Source organism: Lontra canadensis, unplaced genomic scaffold (genome assembly GCF_010015895.1).
Source record: "Lontra canadensis isolate GAN:19392208 unplaced genomic scaffold, GSC_riverotter_1.0 scaffold120, whole genome shotgun sequence".
Taxonomy (NCBI): domain Eukaryota; kingdom Metazoa; phylum Chordata; class Mammalia; order Carnivora; family Mustelidae; genus Lontra; species Lontra canadensis.
In genome coordinates, this window is record NW_022631114.1 from 4,043,046 (window position 1) to 4,056,542 (window position 13,497).

Below are 13,497 nucleotides of genomic sequence, written 5' to 3' on the forward strand. Positions count from 1 at the left end.
TCTCGCGTGTCATCTTCAAGGTCCTTAGAGAAGTCCTCTGGGATAGAAGTCGTGAACTGTAGCGGTCTCCCCTGCGGGACTTCTAGGCGGCCCGTCCTCCCAGCGTGTCGGCCTCAGAGCCAGGCAGTCCCTCTTCGGTGCCGGCGTGCGCGGGTTGTCTGTGACCGTGTGGACCCAGTTTTGTGTCCCTGTCCCTGTCCCTGCAGAGATCTACTGCTGCGGCCTGCTCAGCTCCAGGAAGAGCGACTGCACCGGCCTGCCCCTGTCCATGCTGACCAACCCGGCCACGCCCCCGGCCCGGGGCCAGCACCGCATCAAGATGAAGGGCAACATGTCTCTGATCTGCTGGTACAACAAAGGGCACTTCCGCTTCCTGACCAATGCCTACTCGCCCGTGCAGCAAGGTGGGGGCTGGCGGGGGCTCTGGGCCGCCCTGGAGTCGGGAAGCCCCCGTTCCTCGGCCACGTCGGTGCTGGGGTCGGGGAGGGGCAGGGCGGCAGGAGCCACCTGGGCCCGCGGGCTGCCCCCCCAGGCTTTGCAGCGGGGAGGGAAGCCACGACGGTGGGACTTACGTGTCCCCTGGCTCGTGTGCGGCCGCTCTGAGTGGCCGTGTCCGAATGGCATGTCCCCCATCACCCGCCCATTAGGATTCTCTGAAGAATCTTCTCTAACGAGAGGGGGGTACCCACTGTCTTATCCCTTCGGTGTCTTCCTTAGAGGTTAACCGCGGGCATGGTGGGGCATTCGGGTGATTCCATCGTTAATTTCACGTGGGGTTTAGGATCGGTTTGTAGCAGAGGGATTTAGCGAGCGAGGACTCTGGAGTTCGGGTCACTGCAGCTGAAGGACTTTTGAACTGCTGACAAGGAACCGGAAAGGACAGTGAGGCACTTGACAGAAATATCTGTGGTTACAGGGTGTGTTTGAAAATCCTCTATATTCCTTTGATTGAGACATCTTTTCTCTTTACTTCGGAAGGACCTCCACGGGGGCTCCGTTGCGTGGGGGGGGGGGCGTGTGTGTGAAAGAGAGAGAGAGACATACGTGGTCTGCACACGTGTGGTGTGTATGTTTGTGGGGCTGTGCTTAATTAACTGCTGTTCGTTTGTTCCTGCTCCTCACGCCTGGCACACACACCTACATCCCATTTCAGCGGAGACTGGAATCTGGGGACACAAGCTCGTGGGACTTAGGTGTAGAGAGCTATAGAAAGCTGCCAGCTTCTCCAGGGCTGTGCAAAGGGCACTTAGAGGGAATGTTTGGAATTGACCTTGCGAGCCAAAGGTGAGACTTTGAGCTGGACTTCTATACTCTCCTGATGCGGCAAGAGAATTCACAGGGAGAGCATTCAGGAAGACAGTGTAGGAGCTGCCTCCCGCCAGGTTATGCATAACAGATTATAAATTATGCAATGTGATTTAAGATGACAGAACCTTAAAACCCCAATCTCAAGGGCTGGGAGCCTTAAATCCGTCACCAAGGAATCAGCAAAGAGGATGTTGATCGGGAAGAAGAGAAAATTGGTAGGATTGGTCTTTAAATATGCCAGAATTTAGTGTTTGTGTTTCCTTCAGTTATGGTTTCCATTTCTAAAGTACTCTAAATCACAAAGTCCTGGGGCACCTGGGTGGCTCAGTCGGTGAAGCATCTGCCTTGGGCTCAGTTCCTGATCCTGGGTCCTGGAATGGAGCCCCGCATCGGGCTCCCTGTTCAGTGGGAAGCCTGCTTCTCCCTCTCCCTCCCGCTTCATGTTCTCTCTCTCTCTCTCTCTCATGCTCTCTCCAATAAATAAAATCTTTAAAAAAATTTCACAAATTCCCAAATCTTAGAATCCCTTAAAAACCCCAGGGAGTATGCCTCAGCCCTCTGACAACACCCCCAGGAGCACTTGGAAGCAGGGGAGGGGGTGTGGAGTGCCCAGGCTGGGTGTCCCACTTCTCCTCCCCGCGGGACATCCTTTAACTAGTCTACATCTTCAGGTGATTTTTTTTTTTTTTTTGTAACAGAGGGAGATATTTTCCTTTCAGTGTACTTAAAAAACATGATTTTTTAAAACCACTTAGTATTTCATTTTCTTTTTTTTTAAACCACTTAGTATTTCATTTTCTTCCTTTTTTTCTTTCTTTTTTCCTTCTTCTTTCTTAAAATTTTAAGATTTTATTTATTTATTTGACAGAGAGGGATCACAGGCAGGCAGAGAGGCAGGCAGAGAGGCGGGGGGGAAGCAGGATCCCTGCTGAGCAGAGAGCCCAGTGCGATGTGGGGCTCCATCCCAGGACCCTGAGATCATGACCTGAGCCGAAGGCAGAGGCTTAACCCACTGAGCCACCCAGGTGCCCAAGTATTTCATTTCTTAAATGTCATCATTTTTCTGCCTCCCCCCGATTCATAATCCATTTTCTTCATAATATGAATAATGATAATAGTGATTATCTCCATACATTGGGGAACATCTTTGATCATTTCCTCAAAATAAAGCTGGGAGTGCAGTGCCTGCCCAGGTCAGAACATCTGGAGGACCTTTGATGATGTGTTGCCCAAAGACCGCACTTAACCCCTGAGATGGGCTCTGGTGAGACCAACACTCCTCTTGAGTTTCCCAACACATTTTCCCCCCCTAAACTTGTCAGTCTGGGGGATGAAAATGCTACAGAATTTTCGATCTAAATTGCAGGACCACTGGTGGGGTTGAGCATCTGTGTATTTGCCTCCAGTTTACAGTGATTTCTTCGTATTCTCAGTTTGTCCTTTGAAGCGCTTGTTGAAAGCTTATTTTATGCTATAGCAGGTATTTTTCTGCATTTGTTTTATTTTTGCTTTTATTTATGACTGGTATTTTTTAACCTAAAATTGCGTTTCCTTCTGCACGGGCAGATCTGTTGATCACGCTCTTTGTTCTAAAATTTCTTGCTCTGGGCCAAGGCTGGATAACGGCTAAGATCACCTGCTTACCATACAGCCTGACTCTCCGCTCTTCCCAGTAACCCACTATCAGCTGGGTTTTTACTGTTTTGTTTTTTTTTAAATTAAGTGTAAAGAGTGGCCTGACCAAGCGGTTTTTGCCTCCGTGCCTGAACCACTTACAGAAAAACTCTTCTACTTTTTAAAAATATCACTCAGAAGAGGAAGCCTCAAATATCGGAAAGACTGCCTCTCAGCTTCATACTCTTTCCTGCTGTGATCATAGATGTACGCGCTCTTCTAAAAGTTGGGAATTTCTAATTTTAGAAAATAGACAACCAGTCAGGAACATTCTAGGAATCGGTTTCTTATTCCTTCTGGATTCTAAGGAGAAATGTCCCTTCCTTCAGAGAGCGTGAGCACGGTCACTGGCTTCTTAGAAATCCCATATCCAGGGACATCCATCCGGAGGACCCAGCCATCCCGCTCTCTTTCTGAAGTCCGTTTTGGAGCTGTCCTCTTCCTACCAGAGCCTTTGCCCATGTGGGGTTCAGACTCCACAGGACCCACGCACATACAGAACGTGCATATGGGACTGACTCGGGGCCTGGCTCATTCAGCCTCACGGGGTGGCGGAAGGAACATCAGCACACCGCAGGTGGCCTCGGGAGGGGAAGGACAGGACTGCCACTGTGCGTGAGCACACGTCTCACCGGGTCAGACAGATCGTGGGGTGCCGCGGAGGTACGTGCGTAGAGCACAGCTAGGCACGGAGACTGGCATACAGCCATGACTGTGTGAGGCCCGCCCAGGGCGACGTCAGCAAAGCCAGTAAATGTCACACAACCTCTTGTCAACGTGTCCCACGGCCGGGCTTGTTGGTGCTCGGAGAAGGATATAACGGGACAGCAGCCCCACCCTTTGTAGCTGGAACAGTGTCTGAGAATCCCCAGTACTGCCAGGGACGGGGGATTCACAAAGTGGGGGAAGTGCTCAAGCAGATGGGCGCAGACCCAGGCCTTGAAGCCGCCGCTCTGCTGAGGTTTCCAGCAGAGCCTCACCGAGTGGTGGGGAGGGAACGAAGGGCTGGAGCAGGCCCCCCGGGGCTGGGGAGGCTGGGACGGGGCAGTCCAGGAATTATAGCCCCAGCGGTCACCCAATCTCAAGTTCTCCAGGGACTTCTTGGTGTGAAAAACCAGTATCGGGGGACATGGCTGGGGGACAGGAACCAAAAGAAACAGAAAGACCCCCGCTCAGGGCTCAGTCCGTGCAAATGGGTCCCCGCATGCTGGTGTCCCGTGGTCCCTTGGTGAGAGGGCGGGAGACACACTAGGTGGAGCCCCTCAGGCCCGCAGGGGACCTCCTCTTGTACTTCAACTCTGTCCACTCAAGTAGTCCCCAAACTTGCCAATCCTTCAGAGTGATCCCTTTAAAAAATATATATATACACACCAAAAAATGGCTTCTGTCATAATCCCGTAATACTGTGTGGGGAGGCTGGCCGGAGGAGATGGCAGCAAACCCCAGCCTCACCTGAGCGTTCTCTCACGTCTCCTGTGTCACCTCTGGACGGCAGCTGTGGGCCTGTGGGTGGGTCTGAGAAACGAGGTCGTCCCGCAGCAGTTCGGGCAGCGGGGTGAGGAGGGCTCACTGATCTGCTCCTCACACCTGGTCAGTGGGACATGTCCCTGGACACATTCCCTTTTGCATTCAATAGAGGGAAGGTGTTTGAAGGCTTGGGGAGGGTCAGCCTTCATGTGGGGAGGGGGGAGGAGGGGAGAGTCAGTCCTGCACCTCCCCTTTGCTCTCTGAAGGCCCAGCCAGGTGCTTCGCCCTCCCTGGTGCCACGTAAAGCCACCTTTGGTCCCGTCATCACCCCGCGTGCCCGCAGCACCCCTGCACACCCACCTCACTTTATGTTGTCCTCAAGTCCCCGGAAGCTTTTAGGGACTGGCATCCAGCTTCTCTGTCTCCCCCTCCCCCTTGGCTCCCCGGAGGGCCAGGCAGGGTGGAGATAGGCACCTGTGTCCGCGGGCATGGGCAGGAGACCGTGCGGACGGGGGTGTGACCTTCTGTCTTCTCCGCAGGGGTAATCATCAGGAGGAAGAGTGGGGGGATCCCCTGCCCCTTGGCCGTGGAGGCGTTCGCTGCTCACCTTAGCTACATCTGCAGATACGATGACAAGTACAGCAAGTGAGTGCGTGGCGGCTCGCAGCCACGGGAGAGCACGGACTAGAGGTGGCTGGGTGCTCAGGAGTCCCCGCTCCAGAATGAACAGAGCAGGCCCCTGGGAGACAAAATCTCAAGCCCTCGTCCTGGCCATCGGGGCACCCTGTCTCCTTCCCCGCCACCCTTGCCCGAGGTGGCCGTCCTTCCACTCACTCGGGCGTGGCCATCTCTTAGTACTGGGCCCCGAGCCTGCCCCCCTGCCCCCACCCCGGCCAGACTGCCCTTCCCCCGTCCCTCACAGCTGCAGCCCGTTTCCCAGCGCAGGTTCGTAATTCTTTCCCCTCTGGATGTCCGCAGCAGGTGCACACCCATGGCACCGTAACAGGAACCCAAAGAGCGATTGCTAGTGAGCCTGAGTGTGACTGTTAATTGCCAGGATTGAGCCTCACAACCTAGAACAGAGTTGGAGTAACCCCCAGGACAGGCGGGCGTTGACTCAGCCTACTTCACGCAGAGAGGGCTTCTTCACGCAGAGAGAAAACCGAGGACCCAGTTCTCCCCGGGCTCCCTTGCAGGGGAGCCCCACTCCATGGAGAGTCCATGAGCCAGTGTTCACGGCCTGCAACCTGCTGATTCCATGCGGTTCCAACAGAGAAACCCGCTTTGACTTAACAGACACGTTAGGGACCACACTGGGCTGCTGGCGGTGAGGACACTGACCTTCAGACACCCCTCAGGTGCCGAGTGACGGGGACACCGTGCAGGGAGCAGTCCTAAGTTGGGTTGGCCCTGGAGGTGACATCCGTCCTAGATCTGAAGGGAAGCCGGGGGTGGCAAAGAGACGTGCACTTGGGAGGAAGGGGACACGTTACAGATGCCTGCAGCTGAGGATGAACTTGCCCTTGGGACGTGCAAGCGGTCAGTGTGCCTGGGACACAGCGTCTGAGGAGGGCTCTAGGCAAAGAGGGCCGCCCCTCGGTCCCTGTTCCCTGGGAGCTTCCGAGCCTTGCCGTGGAAGGCCAGCTCCCCGTTCCAGCATCTCCAGCGACCCCCCACCCCAGTCCTCTGATAGGAGCAGTTTTCATCTTCTTAGTCTTAGGTCAAGTTCCCTGTGACAGCCTCGGCGGGAGCCGGCCCCCGGCCAGCTTCCCACCCCATGGCTCCGTGGCAGCACTGACCATGATGAGGCCCTTTGGGACCATCCACCCCACCCCCCTGCCCCGCCCCACCCCGCCCCGGGTGCCTGTGAGCCCCGGGGTCAGCCTCTCCGACTCCTCTGTCCTCGTAGGTATTTCATCTCTCATAAACCGAACAAGACCTGGCAACAGGTGTTCTGGTTCGCCGTCAGCATTGCCGTCAACAACGCCTACATCCTCTACAAGATGTCTGATGCCTACCACGTGAAGAGGTACAGCCGGGCTCAGTTTGGCGAGAGACTGGTGAGGGAGCTGCTGGGCCTGGAGGAGGCCTCCCCCACCCACTGATGCCGCCACGGCCAGGCTTAGGGGAGGACCAGGGACGGGAGCCTGGAGGAGGGAGAGAGACTGCCGTTCTGACCTGCCCAGCCAGAGTCCTGGGGCGCCCCTGGGGGGTTGGGCCCGGCCCACTGGGGAGCCCTGGGCCTCCGCAGGGCCCAAGGTGGGCCTGGTCAGACGATGGCTGCTGTCCCGGTTCCCCTTCAAAGAAGAGCACGTCCTCCCTACAGAAGCTGCCGCCCACCCAGGGCCGGGGCCGAACTCAGACTCTACATGCAGGCCAGGCGCTGTGGGTGGCCTTTGCCCAGCGGGGCGCCACACCCTTGTGACCCCCGTGGAGCTCACCTCAGAACAGGGGACCCGGGAAGGCTGTCGCCACCGGAGGCGCCGGGGGTGGGAGGAGCCCTAGTGTGTCCCGCTGGAAAGGCCTGCGCTGGGAGGATGTCAAGACACAGGTGACCTGGTTCCACCTCGTGCCTCGTCCTCAGGGGACCAGAAGCAAGCCGGTGGCGCTCAGGCGGCCGGGCAGGAGACCAGAGCGTTCTCCAGCACTCGCCTTGGGCAAGTCTCCTGGAATAAGAAACGCAGGGGGCCATGAGACACGGGGGTGGAATGGGGGAGCGGCTGCCCGTTCTGGCTGATCAATGAGGCGTCCCTGCTCATTTCATTTCTCTGGCTGGTGGCCGGGGTTGGGGGGGTGGGGTGGGAAGGGAAAGGGAAAATGCCAACAGAACCGCAGTGATGTGTGATGCTATTTTTTATTTTTAAATATATCTTCAGGTTATTTTCTTACTGTTGCTTAAGATCTTCTGTAAAAGGAAAACGTCCCCCTCCTTTTCCGCCCCCTCCCCGCCCCCACCCCAGCCGTGACTCCCTGCATGAGCACAGTTCGGCGTTCTGGGCCCTGGGACTGTACCGGGGCGAGAGGGGGCGGCCGGCTTCCAGAACAGACACGGTCCCACTCCGCCGAGGATCACGGGGGCCTGTGGGCCTTACGCTTTGTCACAGACGTCACCATCGGCGAAAAACCTGTTAGCGTCGCAGAAGCAAATGACAGAAGGTCTGGGGAGGACACTTGCTGCTTTTCCCCACCCCCACCACGTGAGGTGACCTGGCAGTGTCTGCCCGGGGCTGGCACACCTGAGCCATAGCATCTGGGCCCCGTGGGAACGCAGGTCCACGGGTCTCCGCGGGAGGCCTCACCCGGCTGGCCCACTGGTCTGTCCGTCCGCCCCCAGATGAGAAACAGTGATTTCCAGAATTACACGACCCCCCCTTGCACCCCAATTTATGTAGCTCCCTCGTTTTTTTACAAATGCGAAATCTCTTCTACTCAGGCTCTGGGACTTTGTTGTTTGTTCACACTCAGCTAATTGCCAGCGTGGCTGACAGCATGCTCCCGACTCCGCGTCATCCCCGTGTCCCGGGTTCCTGAGGACCCCCACGCCCTGTGGTTGGAATTCGATGCCACGGATTGTAGGCCCCATTCTCAGTTGTGTTTCAGAACACCTTCACCGTGTCCTTTGATTGGATGGAAAGCACTTTTACCACATGGAGAAATATATTTTTAATTTGTGACGCTTTTCTACGAGGTCCACTCTTTCTGAGTCTAATGTGTTTCCAACACTTGGGGAGACTCTGATGAAAGCTGATGAATTTTCTTTTCTGTCCAAATAAGTAAAAGAAAAAAATAAAAGTCTATTTAGATGCTGATTCTTTGTTGACATGCGGATTGCTTTCCAACATCAGGGACAAAAGTACCGGCTCCTCTTTTAAAGACTCGACTTCTTACCGGGTCATCTAGAACATACAATCTTGAACTGTTTTTAGTATCCTTTGCCTCTGAGCAGTTTAAAAAAGAAATGCAGTTAAGCCTTTTTTTTTTTTTTCAAGATTTTATTTATTTAGGGGAACCTGGGGGCTCAGTCATTAAGCCTCTGCCTTTGGCTCAGGTCACGATCCCGGGGTCCTGGGATTGAGCCCTGGGTTGGGCTCTCTGCTCAGTGGGGGAGCCTGCTTCCTCCTCTCTCCCTCTACCTCTCCAACCCGCTCATGCTCTCTCTCTCCCTCTCAAATAAATAAAATCTTCCCCCCAATTTTATTTATTTGACAGAGGGAGAGCACACAGGCTGGCCCTATGAGAACGTTGTATTCTAGGTGCCCAGGGGAAAATCTGCACATGCCTGCCAAACGGGCTTCCTCCTTGTTGCTTCTAGTCGCCATCATCCTCCACACCCACCAAGAGAGGCGCCGTTGGGACGGTGGGTGGGTGACTCTGCCCTGCCAAGTAATTTGAGGGGACTTACACCGTTCCAGGGCTCTGGGTTTTACATGGTAGCCCCTGTTTTCAGACGAAGGCTCGAAGCAGACAGTAACTTCTAGTGGAGCCCCTGCAGGTTGGGAAGTTTCTGTCCTTCTGGAAGGAGGACAGAGTGACATGGAGTACTGATGAGGAAAACCCGCAGCCAGGGGCACCTCGCCCCACTGATGATGTGAGGCTGAGAGCCATGGGGAATCATTCCAGTTCAAATCCACCTGGCTCCAGTGTCCCCCTGGGTTTGAAGCCCTCAGCCTGACCTTGGACGGACTCCTTTAGCAGCTGGCCACTGCTGGTGCTAGGGGAAGGGCCCAGAAAGTGGCTGTCAGCAGAGGGGGAGCCAGCACAGCCCCGGCAAAGGTGGGGAGGCAGCAGGCACCCGTGCGTCCCTGCCCAATGAGACCTTTCTACCCGGGGCCTGCTGTGGCGGCGTCCGCTCCCCTGGCAGATGGCTTTGCTGCGGGTCTCAAAATGAAAACCAGAGCAAGGAGCTTCCTGACCCTTGTGGAAAACAAAACAAAAGCCTTGAAGCTTCTCCAAAGAAAAGCTCTCTTAGACCAAGTGCACTGAGCTTTCGTGTGGTCCAGGTCCCAGACCCAGGACGGCGGCCGTACTCAAGAGTTGGGTAAGGTGAGCCTTTGGAGAAGGGAACGCGGGTGGGCTTCTGTTCTGTTCGCCTTCCCGATCAGTTTCTTTATTTCATTCACCTTGTCTCTTCTCCCCTCACTCTGTGGCCCCCAAAACCTCAGTTTTGAACAAGGTCTGACTGTGGTCAGTGGAACATTATAATACGAAGGCCTTATTTCCAAACTCTGGTGAGTCACGTCGGAAAACCTTGGCATCTGGATCATTCTCGGCAAAGACTTTTGGTTTCTTGGCTCCGTCAAGCAAGGCCCAGCCGCCAGAATAGAATAAACTCTACAGCTGTTGTAGAGAAGAAGACCGCAGGTGCCAGGACAGGGACAGGAAGGCTCTGGACATCGTGCGTGGCCGATGAGCCCGGCCTCAGCACTGGGCAGTGAGGGTAGCGGGCAGACACCGTGGGCACAGCAGCCCACACCTTCTGTGAAATGTGGGGCACTTACCCTGGCATAGGGCTTGGCTTGTTCCAGAAAAGACTCCAGATATGGCTTGGCTTATTCTGGAAAGAACAGAACCAGCCTCCTCAGAAGACTGGACCCAGACTGATTCTGACCAAAAATGGCCAATTTGCCATGCAGCCAATTACACGGAAGTGTCCTTGGAAAATGCTTGCCCCAAGAGCCAAGGTTACATGAGTATTTCTGGAAAGCATGGCACCACGTGTGAGCAACAAGTTAAAAGTGGTCCCAGCTCTTCCAGAAGTCATAACCCAGCAGGAAGAAAGTTTCTTAGCTCATAAGCACCAACACTCAGCTACGCCATGTTTTTTCCTTCCTTGCCCTTGTGGCTTACACTTAGTTCTATTTTCTCCAGGGGAATAGGGTCCTGCCCTCTTTTTCCAGCCTGACAGCTGGTGTGAGCGTTCTCTTGTCTCTCCTTAACTCCTAATGTCCTACCTCATTTAAATAAGAAAGGCTCACAACTTCAACAAAAGTAGTGGTACCAAAAAATCATTCACTGGGGAGATGAGATTTTAGCTGCTAACTCTTTCCCTTGTCTTGGCCGTCTTTCTATAAAATGCACTAGTCCTCAAAAAATTTAAAATAGTAGTACCAGGGGTGCCCTGCCTGGGTCCGTTAGCTGAGCACGTGACTCTTGATCTTAGGGTCGTGAGTTCAAGTCCTATGTTGGGCATAGATATTACTTTAAAAAAACAAAACTGTACTCCCATATGATCTAACAATTCCTGTCTGGGTATTTATCCAAAGAAAATGAAAACATTAATTTGAAAGGGTGTGAGCAGACCCATGTTCGTTGCAGTGTAATTTACAACAGCCAACACATAGAAGCAACCTAAGTGTCCATCAATGAATGAATAGATTTTAAAAATGTGGCGTGTGTGTGTGTGTGTGTGTGTGTGTATAATGGAGTATTACATAGCCTTTAAGAAGGAAGGAAATCCTGCCATTTGTGGCAACAGGGATGGGCCTCGAGGGACTTATGCTAGATGAAACAAGACAGAGAAAAAGTAAACATGTATGATCTCTCTCATATGTGGAATCTAGAAAAATATATTTATATATATAATTAAGCTCATAGATCTAGAGGTCTAGATCTTAGAACTAGAGATCTAGGTAGTTGCTAGAAGTAGGGGACGGAAAGTGGGAGTGAATTGCCTTTTTTTTTTTTTTTCAGTTAGATTGATACCAGAAACCAAAAATGCATCAGAGTTCTATAATTGAGAACTTCCTCCCGGTGAATAGAATGTAGGAGGAATGAACAAAAGAAGGGAGCAGGGGCTGGGGTTTCTTGTATTGCAATAGACTAGAGAGAACAGAATAGTTGCACACATTTTTTAGGTGTAAATTTAAGATCCGGAGTTGTGGGATTGTGGGAATTTTTTATGGAGGCATTTTTGGAGTCACTTTCATATATTTCAACCTAATGCCATTATAGTTCATTGTGGCTTTTTAAAGTATGTCCACTTATCAGTACTTATCAGTAGAAGGACGGTGCCCAAAGTGGGACAAATGCTCTACTCGATCCTGTGCCAGTCCATCCGTGAGTCCAGTCCCCGGCCATCATCCTCCAGGAAGAGACAACCGGTTAGGAGGTCCTGGAGTCTGGGACAGTGGGTCCACATAGAAACAAAATGGTAGGGGCCATTGGGAAAACAGGGTGATTAGCTTGGGTGGTGAAGCCCTGACTCAGGAGGGAGCATGGCACTTGTCTCCAGACTTCCCAGTCTCCTTTTCCGTGTGGTGCTGGTCACCGGGAGTCAGGCCTCAGCTCAGTGCGGGGAGCGAGTTCCAGAGTCCAGAGCTGCCCCATACCAGGATGGGTCTCAGAAAGCAAGGACCGCTCTGCTTGCTCCTGAATGTCTTCCACCAGAGGCAGCTCACGACATTGGAAGGTTCCAGAAGGCGTTCTGTGGGCAGAAGGTGGTCTTAACCCCAGGCTGTGGGCTTGAGCAGGCCACCTCTGCTGGCCGCCCTCCTGACCTTCCCTGAAGGGAAGCCAAGCCCCGACCCCGAGCTGCTGGGCAGAGGCCATTGGCGATGCAGGAACCCAAGTGTGGAGATGATTGCCTCTCTCCGGAGCATGCCTCTGCTCCCAGCTGCCCCTCTCCTTCCCCTTCCTCAGAGGGAGGTTCCCACTTCCTCTCAGTTCAGGGGGAGCGGCCATCGGCAACGGAAATCCGTGTCCAGGAATCCGGAAAGATTGCGATTTTATTTGGACATTTCTTTGCACTGTTGTATTGTCTTGCTTTTCCTTACAGTTTTCGGTCAAGAATCAGGGAGTAAAATTTTAGTCTCATCATGAACTGTGCCTAAGTAGCCCTCAGGGGATCTCCCCCACGTTCACCCCATCCCTTCTGGGAAGATAAAGCCGACCCTTCCGTCAAGATTTTGACTTCACACTAAGACACGCTTGCAATAAAGTTTTACAGATTTTGTATATCGTGAGCTAAATTCTGAATTCTAAAACGTAAAGTATGGCACATATGTGTACACACACACACACCCCTATATACGTGATTTAATTCCTAGACTTTTATTTCTTCAGCAATCTTTATCTCCAGTCAACGACGGTGAAATACAATCAGATATATTGCATTTGCTTCTCTCTGGTGGGTTCCTCTGGGGGAGGGAGGAGATGATGAAGGAAATTCATGAAAAGCCTGGTGAACCCACCTTACAGATTCTCTCACATGTAAGGGATGGCAGGTCAGGGGGGCCCCAGGTGCCGTTTGCATGACCAGACACCTGAGCCTTCAACTCTGCTGCTAATCCTGGAGAAAGTGGGGGGGAGGGGGTTCCCGTGGGAGCCCTTCTCTACCCCCGCCTCCCATCTTGTTCATTTTGGGGGTGGGGGGGCCAGGTGGGAACAAAGGGTCTCCACCATCGAGGGCCGATTATGCAGCCTGACGCTCCTTCAGCTGCTGCTATCCCCACTGCCTGTCATCCTCCCCCTTTTCAGAAGCTTCTGGAACTGGAAGCGTGAAACTGGGGTGAGCGTCTGCTGTCAGAAGGTAGGTCCTTGTGAGCAAAGCGAGAGATGCAAGCAAAATGCTTGTGATTGAGAACGAGGGTGGGGGGGGGCATCAAGGAAACAAAGGGGCTGCCTGTGACTTTGGCTTTGGTGGCAGTATCCTAAAAGACTGGAAGGTGGAAGTTGTTGTCATTAACATGGAAAATCTTTATGTAGAGTGAAATGTCAGATCCTGCTTTCCAGGGTTCTTTCTACGCTTCGTTACAGAAGAATAAAAAGATTTAGAGAAGCATATGCTTTTCAACTTAAAATCGGATTTAAAACACTACAGCACATACTGGCAAAGCTTTAAGTTCTTCTGCAAGCCAAAAATAATTTCTATTGTTCCTAATTTCAGAGGTAGAGGTCAGTGATTCATCAGCTGCGTATAACACCCAGGGCTCATATGTCAAGTGGCCTCCTTCATGGCCATCCCCCAGTAACCCCGTCCCCCACCCACCTCCCTTCCAGCAACCCTCAGTTGGTTTCCTAGAGTCAAGAGTCTCTTATGGTTCGTCTCCC

The 13,497-nt window shown here is 53.2% G+C and overlaps 1 protein-coding gene across 1 annotated transcript in view; it reads left to right on the top strand.

Moving 5' to 3' along the window:
- Positions 1-6,813, top strand: part of PGBD5 (piggyBac transposable element derived 5) — a 96,927-nt gene extending 90,114 nt beyond the window's left edge. The window contains exons 5-7 of the mRNA XM_032841094.1: positions 207-404; positions 4,989-5,094; positions 6,359-6,813. Coding sequence (XP_032696985.1) covers positions 207-404; positions 4,989-5,094; positions 6,359-6,554 — 500 coding nt within the window. The 3' untranslated portion in view covers positions 6,555-6,813. The remainder of the gene's footprint in view (positions 1-206; positions 405-4,988; positions 5,095-6,358) is intronic.
- Positions 6,814-13,497: the final 6,684 nt, after the last annotated feature.